We start from the raw sequence: 23,618 nt of genomic DNA, 5'->3' as shown, positions 1-23,618 counted from the left end.
ACTTTGAGTCGAAATTCATCTTACTTAGAGAGAGTGGGTGTTCAAAAATATTTTCTTTCAAGAAAACCTGGCAGGAAGGGAGGAGTCAAGAGGGTGGAGAAGTAGCAAGCTGAGACTGCTTCAGCTAGCCGGAGATCAGCTAGATAGCTTATCTAAAGATTGCAAACACCTGAAAATCCATCGGCAGATCGAAGAGAAGAAGAACAGCAATTCTGGAAACAGAAAAACAACCACTTTCTGAAAGGTAGGACCGGCGGAGAAGTGAATCCAAAGCGACGGGAAGATAGACCCCGGGGGGAGGGGCCGGCTCCCGGCAAGCGGCGGAGCAACCGCGCACAAAATCAGGACTTTTAAAAGTCTGTTCCGCGGAGGGACATCGCTCCAGAGGCTAAACCGGAGCGAAGCCCACGCGGGGTCAGCGTGGCCTCAGGTCCCGCAGGGTCACAGAAGGATCGGGGGTGTCTGAGTGTCGCAGAGCTTGCGGGTATTGGAACGGGAAAGCCGGCTACAGAGACAGAGCCGACAGTAAGCTCGCAGCTCCGTGTTACCTTGAACCGGTCGCAGGCTCGGTGAGCTCGGAGCGCGGCCGGAGGTCAGGCAGACGGGAGTAACTGGGCGCTGTTCTCTGAGGGCGCACTGAGGAGTGGGGCCCTGGGCTCTCGGCTCCTCCGGGCCGGAGACCAGGAGGCCGCCATTTGTATTCCCGTCCTCTGGAACTCTACGGAAAGCGCTCAGGGAACAAAAGCTCCTGAAAGCAAACCCGAGCGGATTACTCACCCCGGCCCCGGGTAAGGGCGGTGTAATTCCGCCTGGGGCAAAGACACTTGAAAATCACTACAACAGGCCCCTCCCCCAGAAGATCAACAAGAAATCCAGCCGAGACCAAGCTCACCTACCAAGGAGTGCGGTTTCAATACCAAGGAGAGCAGCAGAATTCCAGAGGAGGAGAAAGCCAAGCACGGAACTCATGGCTTTTTTCCTGTGATTTTTTTTAGTCTTGCAGTTAATTTAATTTTTTCTTTTTCATTTTTTTTTTTTTCTCGCCTTCGGGTAAAATTTTTTTTTTTTAACTGTTACCTTTTTCTTTTTTAACGATTTTTTACTAGTTTATCTAATATATATATATATTTTTTTACATTTTTCTTAGGTGTTTTCTTTTTTAAAAAAAAATTCTTTTCTTTTTTTTTTTTTTTTCTTTTTTCTTTCTTCCTTTTTGAACCTCTTTTTATCCCCTTTCTCCCCACTCACGATTTTGGATCTCTTCTAATTTGGCTAAAGCATATTTTCCTGGGGTTGTTGCCACCCTTTTAGTATTTTACTTGCCCCTTCATTTACTCTTATCTGGACAAAATGACAAGACGTAAAAATTCACCACAAAAAAAAGAACAAGAGGCAGTACCGAAGGCTAGGGACCTAATCAATACAGACATCGGTAATATGTCAGATCTAGAGTTCAGAATGACAATTCTCAAGGTTCTAGCCGGGCTCGAAAAAGGCATGGAAGATATTAGAGAAACCCTCTCGAGAGATATAAAAGCCCTTTCTGGAGAAATAAAAGAACTAAAATCTAACCAAGTTGAAATCAAAAAAGCTATTAATGAGGTGCAATCAAAAATGGAGGCTCTCACTGCTAGGATAAATGAGGCAGAAGAAAGAATTAGTGATATAGAAGACCAAATGACAGAGAATAAAGAAGCTGATCAAAAGAGGGACAAACAGCTACTGGACCACGAGGGGAGAATTCGAGAAATAAGTGACACCATAAGACGAAACAACATTAGAATAATTGGGATTCCAGAAGAAGAAGAAAGTGAGAGGGGAGCAGAAGGTATACTGGAGAGAATTATTGGGGAGAATTTCCCCAATATGGCAAAGGGAACAAGCATCAAAATTCAGGAGGTTCAGAGAATGCCCCTCAAAATAAATAAGAATAGGCCCACACCCCGTCACATAATAGTAAAATTTACAAGTCTCAATGACAAAGAGAAAATCCTGAAAGCAGCCCGGGAAAAGAAGTCTGTAACATACAATGGTAAAAATATTAGATTGGCAGCTGACTTATCCACAGAGACCTGGCAGGCCAGAAAGAGCTGGCATGATATTTTCAGAGCACTAAACGAGAAAAACATGCAGCCAAGAATACTATATCCAGCTAGGCTATCATTGAAAATAGAAGGAGAGATTAAAAGCTTCCAGGACAAACAACAACTGAAAGAATTTGCAAATACCAAACCAGCTCTACAGGAAATATTGAAAGGGGTCCTCTAAGCAAAGAGAGAGCCTACAAGTGGTAGATCAGAAAGGAACAGAGACCATATACAGTAACAGTCACCTTACAGGCAATACAATGGCACTAAATTCATATCTCTCAATAGTTACCCTGAATGTGAATGGGCTAAATGCCCCTGTCAAAAGACACAGGGTATCAGAATGGATAAAAAAACAAAACCCATCTATATGTTGCCTCCAAGAAACACATTTTAAGCCCGAAGACACCTCCAGATTTAAAGTGAGGGGGTGGAAAAGAATTTACCATGCTAATGGACATCAGAAGAAAGCAGGAGTGGCAATCCTTATATCAGATCAATTAGATTTTAAGCCAAAGACTGTAATAAGAGATGAGGAAGGACACTATATCATACTCAAAGGGTCTGTCCAACAAGAAGATTTAACAATTTTAAATATCTATGCCCCCAACGTGGGAGCAGCCAACTATATAAACCAATTAATAACAAAATCAAAGAAACACATAAACAACAATACAATAATAGTAGGGGACTTTAATATTCCCCTCACTGAAATGGACAGGTCATCCAAGCAAAAGATCAGCAAGGAAATAAAGGCCTTAAACGACACACTGGACCAGATGGACATCACAGATATATTCAGAATATTTCATCCCAAAGCAACAGAATACACATTCTTCTCTAGTGCACATGGTACATTCTCCAGAATAGATCACATCCTCGGTCCTAAATCAGGACTCAACCGGTATCAAAAGATTGGGATCATTCCCTGCATATTTTCAGACCACAATGCTCTAAAGCTAGAACTCAACCACAAAAGGAAGTTTGGAAAGAACCCAAATACATGGAGACTAAAGAGTATCCTTCTAAAGAATGAATGGGTCAACCGGGAAATTAAAGAAGAATTGAAAAAAATCATGGAAACAAATGATAATGAAAATACAACGGTTCAAAATCTGTGGGACACAACAAAGGCAGTCCTGAGAGGAAAATATATAGCGGTACAAGCCTTTCTCAAGAAACAAGAAAGGTCTCAGGTACACAACCTAACCCTACACCTAAAGGAGCTGGAGAAGGAACAAGAAAGAAACCCTAAGCCCAGCAGGAGAAGAGAAATCATAAAGATCAGAGCAGAAATCAATGAAATAGAAACCAAAAAAACAATAGAACAAATCAACGAAACTAGGAGCTGGTTCTTTGAAAGAATTAATAAAATTGATAAACCCCTGGCCCGACTTATCAAAAAGAAAAGAGAAAGGACCCAAATAAATAAAATCATGAATGAAAGAGGAGAGATCACAACTAACACCAAGGAAATACAAACTATTATAAGAACATACTATGAGCAACTCTACGGCAATAAATTTGACAATCTGGAAGAAATGGATGCATTCCTAGAAACATATAAACTACCACAACTGAACCATGAAGAAATAGAAAGCCTGAACAGACCCATAACCAGTAAGGAGATTGAAACAGTCATTAAAAATCTCCAAACAAACAAAAGCCCAGGGCCAGACGGCTTCCCGGGGGAATTCTACCAAACATTTAAAGAAGAACTAATTCCTATTCTCCTGAAACTGTTCCAAAAAATAGAAATGGAAGGAAAACTTCCAAACTCATTTTATGAGGCCAGCATCACCTTGATCCCAAAACCAGACAAGGATCCCACCAAAAAAGAGAGCTATAGACCGATATCCTTGATGAACACAGATGCGAAAATACTCAACAAAATACTAGCCAATCGGATTCAACAGTACATTAAAAAGATTATTCACCACGACCAAGTGGGATTTATTCCAGGGCTGCAAGGTTGGTTCAACATCCGCAAATCAGTCAATGTGATACAACACATCAATAAAAGTAAGAACAAGAACCATATGATACTCTCAATAGATGCTGAAAAAGCATTTGACAAAGTACAACATCCCTTCCTGATCAAAACTCTTCAAAGTGTAGGGATAGAGGGCACATACCTCAATATCATCAAAGCCATCTATGAAAAACCCACCGCAAATATCATTCTCAATGGAGAAAAACTGAAAGCTTTTCCGCTAAGGTCAGGAACACGGCAGGGATGTCCATTATCACCACTGCTATTCAACATCGTACTAGAGGTCCTAGCCTCAGCAATCAGACAACAAAAGGAAATTAAAGGCATCCAAATCGGCAAAGAAGAAGTCAAATTATCACTCTTCGCAGATGATATGATACTATATGTGGAAAACCCAAAAGACTCCACTCCAAAACTGCTAGAACTTATACAGGAATTCAGTAAAGTGTCAGGATATAAAATCAATGCACAGAAATCAGTTGCATTTCTCTACACCAACAGCAAGACAGAAGAAAGAGATATTAAGGAGTCAATCCCATTTACAATTGCATCCAAAACCATAAGATACCTAGGAATAAACCTAACCAAAGAGACACAGAATCTATACTCAGAAAACTATAAAGTACTCATGAAAGAAATTGAGGAAGACACAAAGAAATGGAAAAATGTTCCATGCTCCTGGATTGGAAGAATAAATATTGTGAAAATGTCTATGCTACCTAAAGCAATCTACACATTTAATGCAATTCCTATCAAAGTACCATCCATCTTTTTCAAAGAAATGGAACAAATAATTCTAAAATTTATATGGAACCAGAAAAGACCTCGAATAGCCAAAGGGATATTGAAAAAGAAAGCCAACGTTGGTGGCATCACAATTCCGGACTTCAAGCTCTATTACAAAGCTGTCATCATCAAGACAGCATGGTACTGGCACAAAAACAGACACATAGATCAATGGAACAGAATAGAGAGCCCAGAAATAGACCCTCAACTCTATGGTCAACTAATCTTCGACAAAGCAGGAAAGAATGTCCAATGGAAAAAAGACAGCCTTTTCAATAAATGGTGCTGGGAAAATTGGACAGCCACATGCAGAAAAATGAAATTGGACCATTTCCTTACACCACACACAAAAATAGACTCAAAATGGATGAAGGACCTCAATGTACGAAAGGAATCCATCAAAATCCTTGAGGAGAACACGGGCAGCAACCTCTTCGACCTCTGCCGCAGCAACATCTTCCTAGGAACAACGCAAAAGGCAAGGGAAGCAAGGGAAAAAATGAACTACTGGGATTTCATCAAGATCAAAAGCTTTTGCACAGCAAAGGAAACAGTTAACAAAATCAAAAGACAACTGACAGAATGGGAGAAGATATTTGCAAACGACATATCAGATAAAGGACTAGTGTCCAGAATCTATAAAGAACTTAGCAAACTCAACACCCAAAGAACAAATAATCCAATCAAGAAATGGGCAGAAGACATGAACAGACATTTCTGCAAAGAAGACATCCAGATGGCCAACAGACACATGAAAAAGTGCTCCATATCACTTGGCATCAGGGAAATACAAATCAAAACCACAATGAGATATCACCTCACACCAGTCAGAATGGCTAAAATCAACAAGTCAGGAAATGACAGATGCTGGCGAGGATGCGGAGAAAGGGGAACCCTCCTACACTGTTGGTGGGAATGCAAGCTGGTGCAGCCACTCTGGAAAACAGCATGGAGGTTCCTCAAAATGTTGAAAATAGAACTGCCCTATGACCCAGCAATTGCACTATTGGGTATTTACCCTAAAGATACAAATGTAGTGATCCAAAGGGACACATGCACCCGAATGTTTATAGCAGCAATGTCCACAATAGCCAAACTATGGAAAGAACCTAGATGTCCATCAACAGATGAATGGATCAAGAAGATGTGGTATATATACACAATGGAATACTATGCAGCCATCAAAAGAAATGAAATCTTGCCATTTGCAACAACATGGATGGAACTAGAGCGTATCATGCTTAGCGAAATAAGTCAAGCAGAGAAAGACAACTATCATATGATCTCCCTGATATGAGGAAGTGGTGATGCAACATGGAGGCTTAAGTGGGTAGAAGAATAAATGAAACAAGATGGGATTGGGAGGGAGACAAACCATAAGTGACTCTTAATCTCACAAAACAAACTGAGGGTTGCCGGGGGGAGGGGGTTGGGGAGAAGGGGGTGGGATTATGGACATTGGGGAGGGTATGTGATTTGGTGAGTGCTGTGAAGTGTGTAAACCTGGTGATTCACAGACCTGGGGATAAAAATATATGTATATAAAAAATATATGTTTATAAAAAATAAAAAATAAAAAAAAAAAAAAAAAAAAAAAAAAAGAAAACCTGGCAGGAATGTGGATATAATATATCCATAGCTCATAGCAATGCTGTATATTTTCTGGAAATGTCATGGTGCCAAATTCCCGTCTCCAAGTTTATGGAATAATTTCCTCAGAATGGCAGAGAAGGAAGGGCTGGCTTACTTTTTATTGTGGAGGAGTCTTGGAAGGTGGGAGGGATCTAGCTAGATTTCCAGGGAAGCGGCCTCAGAAATTAGTCTAACTTTGGCCAGTATTAAAGCCACAACACCATGTGTGCTCCAATAACTTTAGGGAGAAGTGGGGGTGGAAAGGGAGCTTAGACAGAAGGGAGAATCTACAGGACCTTGAGCCATTTGGACTGGGATTAAGTATTCTGTGAAGAAGCTATGCTGCTTTTCATGGCAGTTGTGGGAAACCTCAAGATATGTATGAGTTATCCAGTGATCTGATTTGGAATTTGTCCAGGGATCAAAATTAGTCATGTGTTCTTCATAGGCAAGCCACATGTATAACTGAGGCTAACTTACATATTTATTTCTATCCAATTGTACTGTAGATTAAAGTGACGTTGTTTTATAAGATTTCCCATGAGGTTGACAATGTTTTCTTTCCTGCTTTTCCACTGAGTATTTGATGAGACTTCAGGTCTTATGCTCAGCTCTGTGTATGTCTTCTCTCAGTTAACCTTCCACAGGACACCACAGGGCACCAAGAGGGTAGAATTACCATCATTCCCATTTTACAGATGAGCAAGCAGAAGCGTAGGGAAAGTAAATTACTTGGCCAAGAAATGGCAGCTTCTAAGTGGTAGAGGAAGGATTTGACCCCCACTCATGTAACTCCCTCAGAAGAACTGGTCCTCAGATATGAGGGTAGAGCACACACAAAGGATCATATTAACCACTTCACCAAATGCCCTGAGACCTGGTGTGAAAAATGAGGTTCTTGGTCAATTGCCATTCCTTCTGAGTGAAGCCACTAGAAGAAGTTTTCTTCCAAAATAGGCAACTATATGATTAAATAAAATATGCAATTTTTTCATCTCTAGGCATTATAGAACAGTGGTTATGACCAAAACCTTTGGTGTTTTGAGTCCTGTCTCTGCTGTTTGTTACCTCTATGACCCTCAATCCCTCCCTACTTCAGTTTCATTATGTAAAAAGCAGTAATAATACACTATAAACCTTATAAGGTTTTTTTGAGAATTAAAGCTTGCACAGTGCCTAACATACAAATATAATTTTTGGAGGGAGATAAATAAATAGAAAAGTCCCAGACATCTGAAAATCCTGCCCATGTTACTCTATTTCACAAATGAGAATTTCCATCAGAAAAAAATGCACAGCCAGCTAGAATTAACTGAAGATAACTTGCACACGCACATATGTACGCATGTTCTCAGAACTTAGAAGCTCATTCTGCTGTGTTTGTGAATGTTTAACTACAGGGGAGTTAGCAATAATTTATGTACCTCTCCATTTAATGATGCCATCCCAGGCCTGTCCTCCCTCCTGTCTGCTGAGGTCACTGGCCAGGCTCTAAGCTGAGGCAGCAAGGGAGGGAGGCACAAGAATTTTATGCCAAAGGGAAATACAGACACATTTAAAATTCCCTCCTTTTATTGTATGAGGTCCTCTTTCCCCCATTTGCCTAAACAAGTAGAAGTGACTCTTAAAATAGATTTCATCCTTTTCCACCAAAGACATAGAATAAATATTTTTCTTAGACTTTATAGGTGGCACTTAGTCTGAAAGACTCACTCTGCAGTCCACTTCATACTCTGAAATAAGTCTGCAGAAGGTACCAGCACACTGAGAAAAAGTGACACATGCCTTAGGGATTATTTAGACCCAGACTACCTGGATCTAACATTTTGGTCTTTATGGTGTTATTCTGTACTCTGGCTTCTGGATAAAATTATAAGCAGCTTATAAAGCCAAGTTATTCTGGCATTATAGCTTCTGGATGGATTTATAAACAGGATTTTTTTTAATGAAATTAAATTTTTGGAATAAAAATGCACTACTGAAATTATTTTAAACAATTCTTCCAAATTCTCAAATTTGGCAATTGGATTTATTTCCTCATCTGTAAATGCAGACAATGCCATCACCAGGAAACATGGCATACCTAGTTAAAAGTTAGTGGGTATGGGTTTGAGTCCTGACTCTGCCACTTAAAGTTAAGTACCTGAAGCTTTTAACCTTTGCATCAGTCTCCTCATTTGTAAAATATAAAATATAGGGGAGCCTGGGTGGCTCACTCGGTTGAGTGTCTGACTCTAGATATTGGCTTGGGTCATGATCTCAGGATTGTGAGATCAAGCCCCATGTTAGGCTCTACACTCAGGAAGAAGTCTACTTGAGATGCTTCTTCTCTATTGCACTTTGTCCTGCTCTCTGTTTACATGTGTACACTCTAAATAAATAAATAAAATCTTTAAAAAATACAAAATGTAATAACAATAATAATTAATGATAATAATGGACTTTTTGGTAAAGATTAAATAAAATCATGTGTATAAAGTGCTTAGCACTGTGCCTGGCACAGAGTTGTGCTAAGTAAGCAGTAGCTTCTATGGTTATGATTATTCCTCACACATTGTTCAATCATCCCTCAAGTGAGACAATGCATGCGATGCTTTGAGAATTGTACTGCAGTGAATAAATATAAAGCATTCCATTTGCACTTTTAATTAAACTGAATACTTTCTGGGACTCCTGGGTGGCTCAGTTGGTTAAGCGGCTGCCTTCGGCTCAGGTCATGATCCCAGCATCCTGGGACTGAGTCCCACATCAGGCTCCTTGCTCAGCAGGGAGCCTGCTTCTCCCTCAGCCTCTGCTTGCCACTCTGTCTGCAAACGGAGGCACTCTCTCTGACAAACAAAACAAAACAAACAAACAAACAAACAAAAAAACTGAATACTTTCTGACTTGTGTTATGCATTTTTTTCGTACACACAGAATATCCTCTGAGAGACCACAAACTCCTAGAACACAGGGCCTCTGTCTGAGTCTTAAAAGCAAAACAAAAAACAAAACAAAAACCAAAAAAAACACTCCTAAGCCCCCAAAGAGACTAGCTCAGGGCTGAACTCAGAACAGGAGCCAATACATATTTGCCACACGAAAGGACATTTGAATATTCATGGAAAATCTACCTAAAAGCCTACTGCTTTCATATAGTGAGCCCTCATTGCAGGCTGTCACTGTTACCTTCACCTCTACCACCCCCACTATTACCATCCCACCCTCACAATTCCACCACCACCAGCATCACCACCACGATCATCACCACCCCACTTACATACCCCGACCTCCATCTCCACCATTGGCAATACTGGTGCCACCAGCCTCTCTACTACCCTCCTCTACCACCACCATCAGCAACAGCAAACACCTTCACCACCACCGTCTTCACTACCACCACAACCAGCGCCAACACTGTCATCAGAATCCCCTCTACCACCACCACTATCACCCCATTACTACAAATATCCAAGTTTTATTCCATAAGAAAGGGGTCTGCCTTGAAAAAAATGTCACTAGTGTTCTAGAACATTGCTTTATTACTTGTAATAAAGTTTTGCCTGAGACATACAGAAATAACCAATGAGCATTTGAATTCAAATAGTCCACATACCCTGAACAACCAGTTCACGTTAGTTTTTTCCACATACAAAACCTTCATGGGAGATGACCAAAACTGTAATAATGAGACAATAAATTCTCAAGCAAAAGTAAATGCAATGAACAGGAAACTCAGTTTATTCCCCAGAGAACATCAAGATGGTTGAAATTTCCTAAAGAGTTTATGAAACATATCATGAAAATTCAGATATGACCACCATTTTATTACTACCCTCCTCTTTAGAATGTACATTGAAATAAAAGTAGGACATTTATTTGATGTTCCACAGGTGATTCAGAAGCCAATTCTGCTGCATTTAAGTCTAGCATGGACTTAAATTTAGCAGAAGTCAAGATAATATATTCAAGTTCAATACATGGCAGTAAAAATTAGAAACAAGTTAAGTGTTCAATGAGATAAATAAATTCATTCATTGAAAGTAATGTTATGAGATACAGAAAATCAGTATGAAGCTTGCAGCAATATGTAAAATGTATGATATAACATGATGTGAGAAGCAGGATATCCAATTGACTGATATGATGTAAATCTATGGGCTTATGGAAAAACCAAAGAATATATTCCACACTACAAATAGCCTTTGCTAAATCATTTGAGATTCTTTGTATGCAAATTTTATGTATGACAGTACTTCTATAATTTTTTAAAAATTAGCAGAATCTTGGGTCCCTGGGTGGCTCAGTCGGTTAAACGACTGCCTTCAGCTCAGGTCATGATCCTAGAGTCCTGGGATCAAGTTCCACATCAGCTTCCCAGCTCCATGGGAAGTCTGCTTCTCCCTCTGACCTCCCCTCTCATGTGCTCTCATTCTCTCTCTCTCTCTCAAATAAATAAATAAATAAGTAAGTAAAATCTTTACAAAAAAAATTAGCAGAATCTGGAGAGTATAAGGGAAAAACAGTGGACAGGGTGTAGGAATTGTGAGTCCCTATTCTGAATCTTCCTGAAAGAACTTGGGGGCATGAAGTTTCTTCTAAAAATGTGTTTTTTCCACTATTGACAGTATGACTGTATAGTGCTTTGGTGTGAGGGGAGGGTCCTGGGATTGTACGATATTTAGCAGCATCTGTGGCCTCTGTCAGTTAGATGCCAGTACTACCTCTCAGGTGTGACAACAAAAATCATCTCCAGACATTGCAATATGTCTACCAGGGTGCACAGAGTGAAATCACCCCCAGATGAATTTGTAAGAGAATCATTAAATATCTTTCCAGCTCTAATGCCCTGTGATCGAGTCAAAGTCAAAAGACATATTGGCTTTGAAAAAAAGGGAAAAATGTTACTTCTCATTTCTCAGTGAAATTCATTGAAAAGAACATTAGCTGATGTTATCCTATGGCCTGAAACCCCTTAAAGCTATGAGTGAGCCCCCCAAGCTGAGTGTTTGGTAATTAACATTTCATTACAAGTTATCCTGTCCTTTAATCTTGAAAGTCCACTAACTATAACTTTAATATTGGTTAACTTAGTATCTTTGATGAAAGTGCTATGCTTGCCACTGGCTCAGCAGTTACAACTTAATTAGAATTAAATCACCCATTTTTTATTACATAATTCCAAAGAACTATGTGTATTCCGCTGGTCGGTAATTAAGAAGAACTGAATTTTCCAAAGAATTTTTATACTGCACATGTTGTGGTCAAAATGCTTGACATTATCTCATATATTTAGATATTAAAAAGTATTGTAGTTGTTGTTTTATTTTTTTAGATGTTGGATGGAGGGAAGCATGACTGTTCTGTGGTTTTACATGAGTAAAAAATATATATATATATATATAATGCAGTTCACCTGGAATCCTTTGAAAACAGGAATTCCAACTTTTGTCCTGTGGTGCTAGGGTCTCAATTACTTTCAGCTCCCTTGAGAATGCAGAGCTAATCTGGCATGCCAAAGTGGCGGGATAAGCAATGGTTCTTAAAACACAACCTATACTGGGCTCCTTGCTGGCTCAGTGGGTTAAGCCTCTGCCTTCAGCTCAGGTCATGATCTCAGGGTCATGGGATCGAGCCCCGCATCAGGCTCTCTGCTCAGCAAGGAGCCCGCTTCCTCCTCTCTCTCTCTCTCTCTCTGCCTGCCTCTCTGCCTACTTGTGATCTCTCTCTGTCAAATAAATAAATAAAATCTTTAGGGGAAAAAAAACCACAACCTGCTGAGCTCCAGCCCCAGAGATTCTGACTTGGTAGGTCTGGAAAAGGTGCTGAGAAGTTGCATTTCTTTTCTTTTTTTTTTTTTTTTTAAAGATTTTACTTATTTATTTGACAGAGAGAGATCACAAGTAGGCAGAGAGGCAGGCAGAGAGAGAGAGAGGGGGGAAGCAGGCTCCCTGCCGAGCAGAGAACCCAATGCAGGGCTTGATCCCAGGACTCTGAGATCATGACCTGAGCCGAAGGCAGTGGCTTAACCCACTGAGCCACCCAGGCGCCCCTGGAAACTATACATTTTTTAAATGGTTCAGATTCCTGACTTTCTCCCAAGACTCTCAGTTCAAGAGCAGAAAGATCAGCCCTCAGCCACGAGAATCACATTACAAATGAGTAACAAGAACACATGTGGGTGCTTATGCCAGTTATCAACCTTTTATTTGTGCAATTCATCTGGAACTAATCAAAGTTCATCTTTTAGCAACTGAATAAAATATCTGAACCATAATGTCCTCTCCATGAGGATGGCACATTATATAGAAAGTTCTCAGTAGGTTTTGGCAACTGGCTAAAGATGATAAAAGAAGGGACAGAAGGAATAACACTAAATCCTTAGACAACACTTTTTTAAAAAAGACTTATTTATTTGACAGAGAGAGATGCAGAGAGAGAGAGGGAACATAAGCAGGGTGAGTGGGAGAGGGAGAAGCAGACTCCCCACTGAGAAGGGAGCCCGACATGGTGCTTGATCCCAGGACCCTGAGATCATAACCCGAGCTGAAGACAGACACTTAACAACTGAGCCACCCGGGCGTCCTGGCCTAGACAACATTTATGATCTGAAATTCAGATTTATTTTAGAGGATAAAAAATATCTATTATCTTAGGTGTGAGACTCACACTGTTTGCAGGATACCACAACATGACTCAATCCTCCATGGAACTCCCAGCACACTTCAACCCACTACAGGAGAAATGAAGTGGGGCAGGGTAACTAATAATCTACATTTTTTCCTAGTAGAGCCATGTACAATGATTTCTTTGACCAAAATGAACCTTCCTTTTGCTATAAGTATCTTGATTCCCCAACATCTGGTAAATCAATGAAAAAAGTCCATTATTACAGAACAAGGGTTGCTAGAAATGGCAACAAAGATGAATTCCTTTTCTTTATTTTCTTCTTAAATATCCAGTTATATCTGCCTTTTCCTGAAAAGATTCACATTTCTGAGTTATTCGACTTTAGAGTGCTTACCTTTACCAAAGTGATCACAATTGATAATTCAGTATTTAACCTTGTCAAACCACATTTTTTTTTCTTTTTAAACCAAACCATTATACATTCCTGTACCATATCATTGAAATGAACACCCAAAATTAATTGTATCTGTTAAAAAGAAGAAATATCTTATTCTCTTCTTTAAGCTATGTCTATATGATAATAAAAATTGCTTAACTAAAAAAATACACACAGTTGAATGCCTTGATGCCAAGGTACTACAGACATTTTGTTTTACTGCACTACATCATTTTTTAAGCTCTATTTTTCAACTAATGGTTGACTTTTTTATTATTAATTCTAGCTTGGAAAAGGAAATTCAGTTGTCTTAAAGGTAAAATGAAAATATTTATATTTCATAAGTAGGAGGACAGGGTGGAGAAGTGAGTGTTGAACCCAAGGAAAAGAAAAGGTATTTATTCAAGGAAATTACTGAGAATGAATGTGATTCATTTTCAGGAATAACTGGTATAAATTAGCCCCTTTTCCTTTTAAACTTGCATTGTCTAACAACATATGTGCTACTTCTGACGTAATGCATTCAATGCTGGTATTCTGGTCTAATGAGCATTTTGGAAGCCTTTAACATGCATAGCTGGAAATGGTTGAAGTCTGTTTAGAATGTCCTGCCTTTCAATGAAAGCACAGACAAAAAGCATACATATCTGATTTGTTTTAAAGTATTAAATCCTGCCAGAAGTTATTCTTGCTTTGCCACCCAAATGTATAGAATAGACAGAGGGACAGTCTGTGCTCTATCATTTCCAAGTACCTCAAAAATACCATACCTTCTCATGCAATCACAGAGTCTGAGGTACTGGCCCAGCCAGCTTTTAAAGAGATTTTAATCCTTGCTTTGCTCTGATATTCTCTGTATTGTTTTCTTCTACGTCACACTAACCTTCTAGAGAAATCTTAAGCCTGGTGAGAACATCATGGACATTTCTTAGAGCTTATACCAATGGTCTTCACAGTGGTGCTCATTAACTTGTAAACCTTCATTTTCAACCATAGCAGCAGCTGTAGCTACCATCTTGAACTTGAAAAAAAAAATCACCTTAGAGAACAGCCTTCATTTACTGGGTTCTCTGCTAGTATTAAAAGACAAGGACCCCGTTATTTAAAAATTCCATCATAACTTTTTGTTTCCTTACCAGAAGTTAAACTTGCAATTTCTTGAGAATTGTGACCTTTCTTGTGTGTGATCTTTAATTCTTGTGGCATAAGCATATGACTTGGTATGTAGACCAAAGAGTCACTTCCAATGTCCTCCAACACAAAGGAAGAGTCTTTTCCAGCACTTAATTCCTGGCCAATGAAGCTGTTCTCTCCTGAAGAAATATCATGTGGCTCAGGAGTAAATCTAGCAGATAAAAACAGAATGTTTAGATGAATTTTGGTTGCCTTGGGGAATGCAATTAAAGTATCTCAACAATTTGATATAGTTACTTAGTCATTTCTTAGAAGAAAACAAGTGGTAAACATTTAAATTCATTTCAATAAAATTATTCATTAAGATGTTATTATTAAAAAGAATAAACTGATAAATAAACTATTCTTACTTGTCCTTCCTTTCCCCCATCTGCTCACAGCCTAATATCTATTAGTTTGGAATAATATGAGTCTAATTTGCCATAGTTTTAGATAAATGACAAGAAAGTTGATCACAGGCTATTTGGAACAACCATACAATTTCTCAGATTGAGGTCACTCTCCACAGAAAATAGAGAAAATAGAAATCGAGATCTGTTCTGAGAAGAATAAGACTATACAAAACTTATCTCATTGACATCAGGTCTCTTAAAATGGTGTCTACATTTATATTCTTGGAGTTTATGAATTCTCTTGTAATTTGAGAATGTGTTTTTATTTAGATGATGATAGAAAACATATTCAATATGAAGTTGATTCTTATTTTTATTCTATTTATGCACCTTGATGTAATTTCAGGGTCCACGTTCACATTTGTATTTGATACTAGTGTTTGGTACCCGGAAGTATTACTTTGACTATTGCAAGTTAATGAGGAAAGATAAAAAGGTCAGACATAACACATGAATAACACACTCACACAAGTTAAAGCCAAATGATATGATGACCGACGATATGATATATGTGGGTCATCATATATCATATTGAACAACACTTCTGCAACAGCACAGGTGAAGACAGCAGTGAAGAATTAAGGTTTCACGCAACAGAGTAGGTAAGCTGAAAGCAGGTGTACTTCTACCATACGCCTCATATTTTACATTTTTTTTTTTTACCAATATATACCACATTTTTCCAGTTTTCAGGAGATCTATTTTGGTAAAGCAGAATCATCCATTATATTAAATTACTATTTTAAATTTGTGTCTTACTGATTTTGCTTGGATTTGACGTACATTTTTTCTAGTCTGATAGTTGCACAAGAACTACAAACATAGTATTCACAGCCAGATTTATATTTGTACATGTCTGAATAACATTATAATATTTTGTCTGCAGTTCCATAAGAATTTAAATGAATTTATGACTTTAAATGAATTTATGACTTATTCAATGCTGGGAAATATTGCTTCACACGACATCAGTGTCATGTTGTTCTTCAGGTGTTGGCTGCTGGACACTTCCTTGCTAAACTACTAAGTGAATGAAATCTGAAATTACAGGAATATATACTTGCATGAATTCTGAGCACACTTCATCTTGCCATTGTGCTTCTGGATGTGTATAAGAGACCTTATCTGTTCCAAGAAGCTCTTTGCTTAACTGCAATCTAAGAAGAAGAAGTAACTGTGGGCTTAAATCTGGGCTTTCTCAAGGCTGCTGTTGGGGATCCAAGCTTGGGGAAATACAGAGAAGCAGACAGAAACCAAATGGGCCACTCGCTCTGTTTGAAGTTCAAGATTTGTTCAGATTAATTATTCATATTGTTAGTTAGGATACAATTTTAAGAAAAAAATGCTTATATGTGAAATTACATGGTGGGGTCTTTCATGCCATCTTTTGGAGGGATGAAACAATGAATTTTATGTATCTCCAGACTTCAGTGAGACAGGCTTTGAGACAAACTATAATAATCGCCTCCCCAGAAGTATAAGAAGGTACAAGAAAATAAAGATTTTGTAAGTAAAAATGGGCTTCAAAGGGGCCATGGATGATAGTAAGCTTTCACTGGAAGGAACAGGGTTCCAAGTGGTGTGACCCAAAACCCAGGAAGGAGAAGCCACCATTTACACAAAGCAGACAAGAGTCCAGTATGGCTAGAACTCGGGGCTAATGCTGGGGAAACAGGGGAAGGGAGGTTGCGGTGGCTAAGGCTATATTGTGGGTCCTATTCTGGAGTAGATTTCAGTGAGGGACTTTCTCAGGAAACCATGAACCGAAAGGCAGAACTGTAATACAGCTCATGAGGATGTTACAGAAACATCAATCCAGAAAACATCCTTGCTGTGTGGCTTCTGCTACAGAAAATGGAAAATATGGGAAGACTTTACTTCAGAGACCTTATTAGCTTCCTCAACCTAATAACCTGCCATCAACAGTTATACACCCATCAGTCAATTAACAGTTGCTTGTAAATGGAAGAGATTTCTAACTCACAGGTGATCACTATTTTGATAAGCTTCTTCTGAGATGAGTCTGCAGGCATTCTCAAGCTCTGGTGGGGGGTACTCATTGAATCCTCCTATGGAGAGAGCAGAGTTAGAATTAGGTTTTTTTTTTTTTTTTAAAGATTTTTATTTGTTTATTTGACAGACAAAGATCACAAGTAGGCAGAGAGGCAGGCAGAGAGAGAGAGAGGAGGAAGCAGGCTCCCCCCTGAGCAGGGAGCCCAACGTGGGGCTCGATCCCAGGACCCTGAGATCATGGCCTGAGCTGAAGGCAGAGGCTTTAACCCACTGAGCCACCCAGGTGCCCCCTAGAATTAGGTTTTTAAATCAGAAATTATGTTTTGTAAAGAAAAAGAATCCCAAAAGGAATCTTCTTGAAGCAATCACTGTCACGAAAATATTTCAGCCAAACTTGGCTGGGATGGAAACAGAAAATAGTAGCAGCTAGAAACAGCATTCAAAACTTGATTTTAGAGGGTTTTACAGCCAAAGAATTACAAGGCCATGGAAAACAAACCTCCTCAAATTGTTCATTTAAAGGTTAATTGTGATGCAGAAACACATGATTTCCACATACTCAGGCTAATAGGATTTAAGGGAAATGTTATTCTGAATCCACCAAGCTCTTCACTAGGATTTATGCTAATGAATCAAACCTAGAAAGGGTAGCATTTTATTACATGCTGCTATTTCTGTGCTGCTGTACCCATTAACACCAATTTCCTAGGAGGAAAATAATCAAAGAAAAGGTTTCAGTTTACTAGCCTAAATAATATGCCCTCTTATTCCCTTCCCACTGTCATTCTGTATTAAAAGTATATCCTTATATTTCTTCATTCAGGAGAATAGTTTTTAGTTAAAGAAGGCTTTTGGCCACAGAATGATTCCAAGAAAATAGCTCAGAGAATGCTTATGGTTTTATAACAGTTGTACTTCTCTAGTTCTAAGATGAGCATTTCTTCCCCCATTTCTTGGAAATGAGACAAAGGCTTCTAATCAGTTGCATCTGTCAGTTGTCGTTAGTGAGGCGGGAACTGTCATACGGCAGGTGTCGCTCGTGCACGAGGAAGCAGTAAACATGCAGGCACCAAAAATCGTAGAATAAGGGTCAGTAGTTTAGGAACATTTCCAGGAAGTATCAGTGAACCAAGCGGTTATGGGCAGGCACTGACCTGGTTGTATTCACCAACATTGTTCAGGTGGCAATCAAAAGCAAGCTAGCCCTAATCACTGCAAAGCTTAACTTGAAAGCCCAGTAAGAACATCTCTGAATTGTTTTATAGTCTTTCAAACATGCTATGTCGCCATCAATCCTGATGACATAAAGGACAATACTGCATTGAACAGGATAGATCTCAGTGAGTTGGAGTCAATAAATAGCTCCCAGGAGTCCAGTTTTGAATGTGAAGAAGTTTTAGGAATGCCCCCACCAGTCAATTCCAAACATATTCCCTGTTCACGCATGCACAAGAGGGACATCTGCCTGTCTGTCTAAAAGGACTCTTTCAATTACTCTAAAATACAAAACTCTAATAGGGAAGCTGGTATCAACATTTAATTGGAAGTACTTTTTCTTTCTTTTTACATAATATAATGGCATATCTTACAATTGATTAAATTAAAGGTGGAGCTTTCTCTGCAATGGAGAGTGAAAGCTCAAGATACTGTCACCATGGTGCTGTTGAGATTCCTTAAATACCAGGGCAACTTTGGAATTTAAAGGGTGGTGGGATTGGTTCCAAAAGAACCTACATCTAAACCTGGTAGAGTCCCATAAAGAATGGGTGCAGCCCTGATTCTGTAGGATGCCCTAGAGGCAGTGTTTCTCAGTTTCAGTGCTATTGACAATTTGGGCTGCAGCTTTTGTTTGTTTGTTTGTTTGTTTAGCAACATCGTTGGTCTCTACATACGAGATACTAGTATCCTCTCTCTTGGTTGTGACCCCCCCTCAAAAAAAAATCTCCAGACATTTCCAAAATTTGGGGGGACAAAATCATCCCCAGTCAAGAACCACTGCTCTAGAGATTTTCTCAATTCATTTGTGGGGAAGGTATTTTTATTCTTAATCCTTTGGAGACTGACACTTGTGGTTTCTATCTTGTTACATGAGAGCGAGTATACTGTTCATACACTTGAATGCTGTGGTAATGTCAAATTGCCTTAAAAGTTTGTGGATGCTTATTCTCAATGTCTGTATTTCTCTCTTGCAGATCAGTTTGGGGATATTACCCAACCAATGGGTGACATTTCGTAGTGCACCAGCCTCGAGCCTTCCTACTCAGTGTCATTGGACCAGAAGCATTGACATCACTGGGGAGACTATTAGAAATGCAGACCCTCCACCCTATACATACTGAACCAGGACAACATTCCGATATGATCTGTATGCTTATGCTCTTTGGGAACAGCATAGGACTGTGCCATCTTTAAACCTTCTCCAGGGTGTGCCACGGTTGAAAACAACTAGGTGAAATAGGGCAAACCTTTATGTAAACACTCATCGAAGGACTGCTGAAACTTCTTTAGGTCACACAGGTGTGGCTCCAGAGACCTCCAGTCACTCTGTACTGGTAGTGCTGAGATTTTGTGTAATAGACCTTCTATCATGAAAGAGGTCTCATCACATTATGGTCAAGGTAAAAACAAAGTAGAAGCAGGAGGGGTCCCGCCCCATCCCCGTCTCACCATCTAATTCGTATATTTGGCTTAGCTATAGATTCAAAGATGTGTTAAGCTATGAATAATACTAACAAACACTAAATTTAACAGAACAAAGAAGAAAAACAAAATTATGACTTACGTCTGACTGAATAAACAAATGGCTTTAGAAACTTCGTAATATAATCCAGATCTGGTTTATGAATTCTCCCAAGCTGTATCAGATGGTGATCAAGTGGGTAGCTGGCTAACTCCTCCATGTCTTCCTTATATGCAGAGCCCAGGGAAATCACAAATATGACATAGCCTTGGCACTTGGCCCTCAGAGCCACCCTCTTTAACAATTCCTTTCTCTCATGATATTCTCCAACTGAGATAACAAAAATGACCTTGTGTTTTCTTAAGTTTGGTGTTTGTGGGAAGAGGTTCTCCACAGCCCACAGTAGGGTATGGCCAATGGTAGCTTCTCCTTTAAGCTGCTGGAGGGAAGACTGGATGTGCCTCTTCATTAGGACTCCACTGTTATAAGTTGTAAATCCAAACTCTGCTTTTACCACAGCCTTCTTTCTCCTAGAATTATCCCAAGGAGAATAGCTCAATAGGGCAATCCTATCACCAAAGTCTGAGATTCCAGGGTCTGAGGCAATGTTGAAGTTGTCAATCATGGAGCTCATCAAGGTTTTCACAGCATTAAACTCATCATTTGCTATAGTCTGAGGATTGTCTAAGAGGAAGGCTGCATCCATGTATGAATTTTCAGGTAAAAAAATCTCTTTGATGCAAGCATTTGGAAAACATTTATCTGAAAACAGAGAGACTAATGATTGGTTCAATGTCTACACAACAAGACACTGTTGTTTAAGATCTTTTTCAAGTGATTCAGTGACTGATTACCAAGTATTATTAACTTGATTAGTACCTCTTTAATCTCACATTATTTAAGTCAATGAAGAATTTTCAATGTCCCAATATTTCTGTGGCTGCCAGAAGGCAATTTGGGAAGGTTTTTTTGAAAGCAGATGTAGATAACATATATGATTGAAGTCTGCAAGTCATGCGTAAACTCATTTAGAAAATATTTTCAATATTTTAGAGGTTTTTGATACACGCACTACCAAACTGTCCCCAAAGAAAAACCACAACAATTGGGATAGTATTCTAAACAAATTTTCACATTCTGGAAGCTCTAAATATTACAGAGATTGAAACCCTGATGTATGGTATTGGAAGACTAGGAAACTGAAAATAGAATCTATATTCAAAGCCAGAAAGATCTGATAAGTCAGACTTAATAACTTACCCAGTAGGCATTTGTTTCTGCACAATAAATTCTCAAGAGTCTTACCGTAGCAAAGAGTACAACGTTGAAATTTTTCTAATGACTCATTTGGAGAAACTGGGATCACCTGAAATGTTCCAGTGTCATCAAACTGTAATGAAAAACAAGTATATGCTTATTTGATCATTTTCTTTAACCATTATCAGGAAGCCATTGTGTGCTTACTTTAAGGATTAGTTTGAAAAACCCCTAACTAATTACCATTATCTTGCATTATAGTCTTTTCTATTCAGTACATCTCTCTTTCTTTCTCTCTCTCTCTCCTTCTCTCTCCTTCTCTCTCTCTCTCTCTCTCTCTCTCATATACACACCCCCACACATCATCCCCCTTTTATTCTAAACAACACAAAGAAGTATGTAAGGGAGGTATCAGCATCTTTCTTTTATGGCAAATAAACAAACAAACAAACAAAAAACATCAAATTTACCCACCAGGACAAGAATTAAAATCTCACACTTATTTCCAATTCTGAAATTTATCACTGAATCTTACATGCTGCTGCTGCTGCTCTTCTTCTTCTTCTTCTTCTTATTTGGTTATTTTTTTAAGTACCCCATGTGGGGCTCAAACTCACAACCCCAGGATCAAGAGTCTCATTTTCTACCGACTAAACCAGAGAGGCACCCCTATATACTTCTGATTATGTACCAGCCGATTATGTACCGCACATCAGCTTCTGAAGTTGGATCCTAAAGAAATTTTACCTACATACAAGTTTCCTTTGGCCTCTTTAAACAGTGATCCCAACTATTTCCAATAACATTATTTAGAAGAAAGTACATCTTTCAGATGTTAAGTGGACTTCCTCAATCACAAATTCTCATTTAGAAGTTTATTTCCAAAGATAGTAGACAAATAACATTGTCTAATCAAAATTCTTGGTAGTACATGGCCTGATTTCATCTGTTTTTTTTTCTTGCTTTTCTTGCCTTAATATTTACTGAAATGGGCAATATATGGCATTCATTCATTCATTCTCTAATTCACTTATTCATTCGATGAGTCAATAGCTATCTATTGGACATTTACTCTGTTTGAGGCACCAGGAAGGCAGATACTTTTGTTACAATGAAAGAAACCCATCATTCTTAGGTGGTGATGAGGTATCTTTCAATCACAAGAATACTCATGTTTTTTCCTTTTTCTCCTTGGGATAGTAAAGGGTTAGAAAAGCCACACCTTGTTTTACTGCAAAGTGTTGAGTGAGCTTTTGAAAATGTTTATAATTGTTCCAGTCTTATAATCAGAAAGTTTTTACCACATTCCTTACTATTTCTTTTGTGAACTTTGTGAACTTGCTTGTCCCCCATGGAAAGACTAAAGGCTGCCTTGGTAAATCAAGGAATAAACCATATTATCTTCATTCATTAATTCATTCATTCATCCAACAAATCCTGACTAAATGTTGATAATGTTATAGGTGGTATTCTAGGAACTGGGGACACAGAAATGAACAAAGCAGATGAAATCTCTACCTTATAGTCTAGTGCAGCAGGGACACATACCATAAAATAACAAGTAAAATAAGTAAGTAATCTAGTATGCTGGGAGATAATCATTTTTAATAGAGAAAACTTTGACTTCCTAAAATCCTTTCTGTCAGTTTCTATTGTGACTCTCCCTGGGGCTCCTATTCCCAAAAACTACTTGGATGTGTCATGAACAGATTAATTCTCTTTGAGTTAAAGAGTGCTTCTTTTTCTTTTTAAAGTAGAAATATAGGTATTTGTGTATATATCTAGACTTATAACCTCTTGGAAGACACCATGGCTTCACCAGGAGCATGTAGTTCATGGACAATCTGAATATATTTAAAAACAGTAGAACAGTAGATGGAGAAATTCTTCAGTTTTGGGGGGAGAGGCAGAAACATAGATTCTCATAAGTATCTGTTGATCCAAACCTCTCTTGGGTTCATAAATTCATTTTAATTAAATGTTTTACACAACATTAGGGTTCAGAGAGCACATAAACCTCATCTGTCATAAGTTAAGACCAGCTAGTCAATGAGATACCGCAAGCAGATGACAGATGTGAGAAACACCTGATCTGCAGGGGGCTGGTAGAGCCCCAAACTCATGGTCCCTTCTGTCAGACACACCTTAGTTGGAATTCTGATTTAACTATTTATTAGTTGCACAAAATTGGAGAAGTCCCTCAAACTGGACCTCAGTTTCTTCATTTTTATTTTTATTTTTTATTTTATTTATTTATTTTTTTAAAGATTCTATTTATTTATTTGACAGAGAGAAATCACAAGTAGATGGAGAGGCAGGCAGAGAGAGAGGGAAGCAGGCTCGCGGCTGAGCAGAGAGCCCGATGCGGGACTTGATTCCAGGACCCCGAGATCATGACCCGAGCTGAAGGCAGCGGCTTAACCCACTGAGCCACCCAGGCGCCCAGTTTCTTCATTTTTAAATGGAGATAACAACAACATTCACTTCAGAGGACTGTGAGCATGTAGGTAAAGTTCTAGGGACAGTGCCTGGTGCATAG

General features: G+C 38.9%; 1 protein-coding gene across 1 annotated transcript in view; it reads right to left on the bottom strand.

The window, feature by feature from the left end:
• COL6A5 (collagen type VI alpha 5 chain) overlaps positions 1 to 23,618 on the bottom strand; it is a 149,299-nt gene that overhangs the window by 18,933 nt on the left and 106,748 nt on the right. The window contains exons 34-37 of the mRNA XM_059162583.1: positions 21,128 to 21,212; positions 19,925 to 20,584; positions 17,114 to 17,198; positions 14,680 to 14,888 (exon numbers count right to left, since the gene is read on the bottom strand). Of these exons, the coding sequence (XP_059018566.1) occupies positions 14,680 to 14,888; positions 17,114 to 17,198; positions 19,925 to 20,584; positions 21,128 to 21,212 (1,039 nt within the window). The remainder of the gene's footprint in view (positions 1 to 14,679; positions 14,889 to 17,113; positions 17,199 to 19,924; positions 20,585 to 21,127; positions 21,213 to 23,618) is intronic.

This window comes from Mustela lutreola, chromosome 2, assembly GCF_030435805.1.
Source record: "Mustela lutreola isolate mMusLut2 chromosome 2, mMusLut2.pri, whole genome shotgun sequence".
Classification (NCBI taxonomy): domain Eukaryota; kingdom Metazoa; phylum Chordata; class Mammalia; order Carnivora; family Mustelidae; genus Mustela; species Mustela lutreola.
The sequence above is the reverse complement of the archived record's forward strand: the minus strand, read 5'-3'. Positions and strand labels throughout refer to the sequence as shown.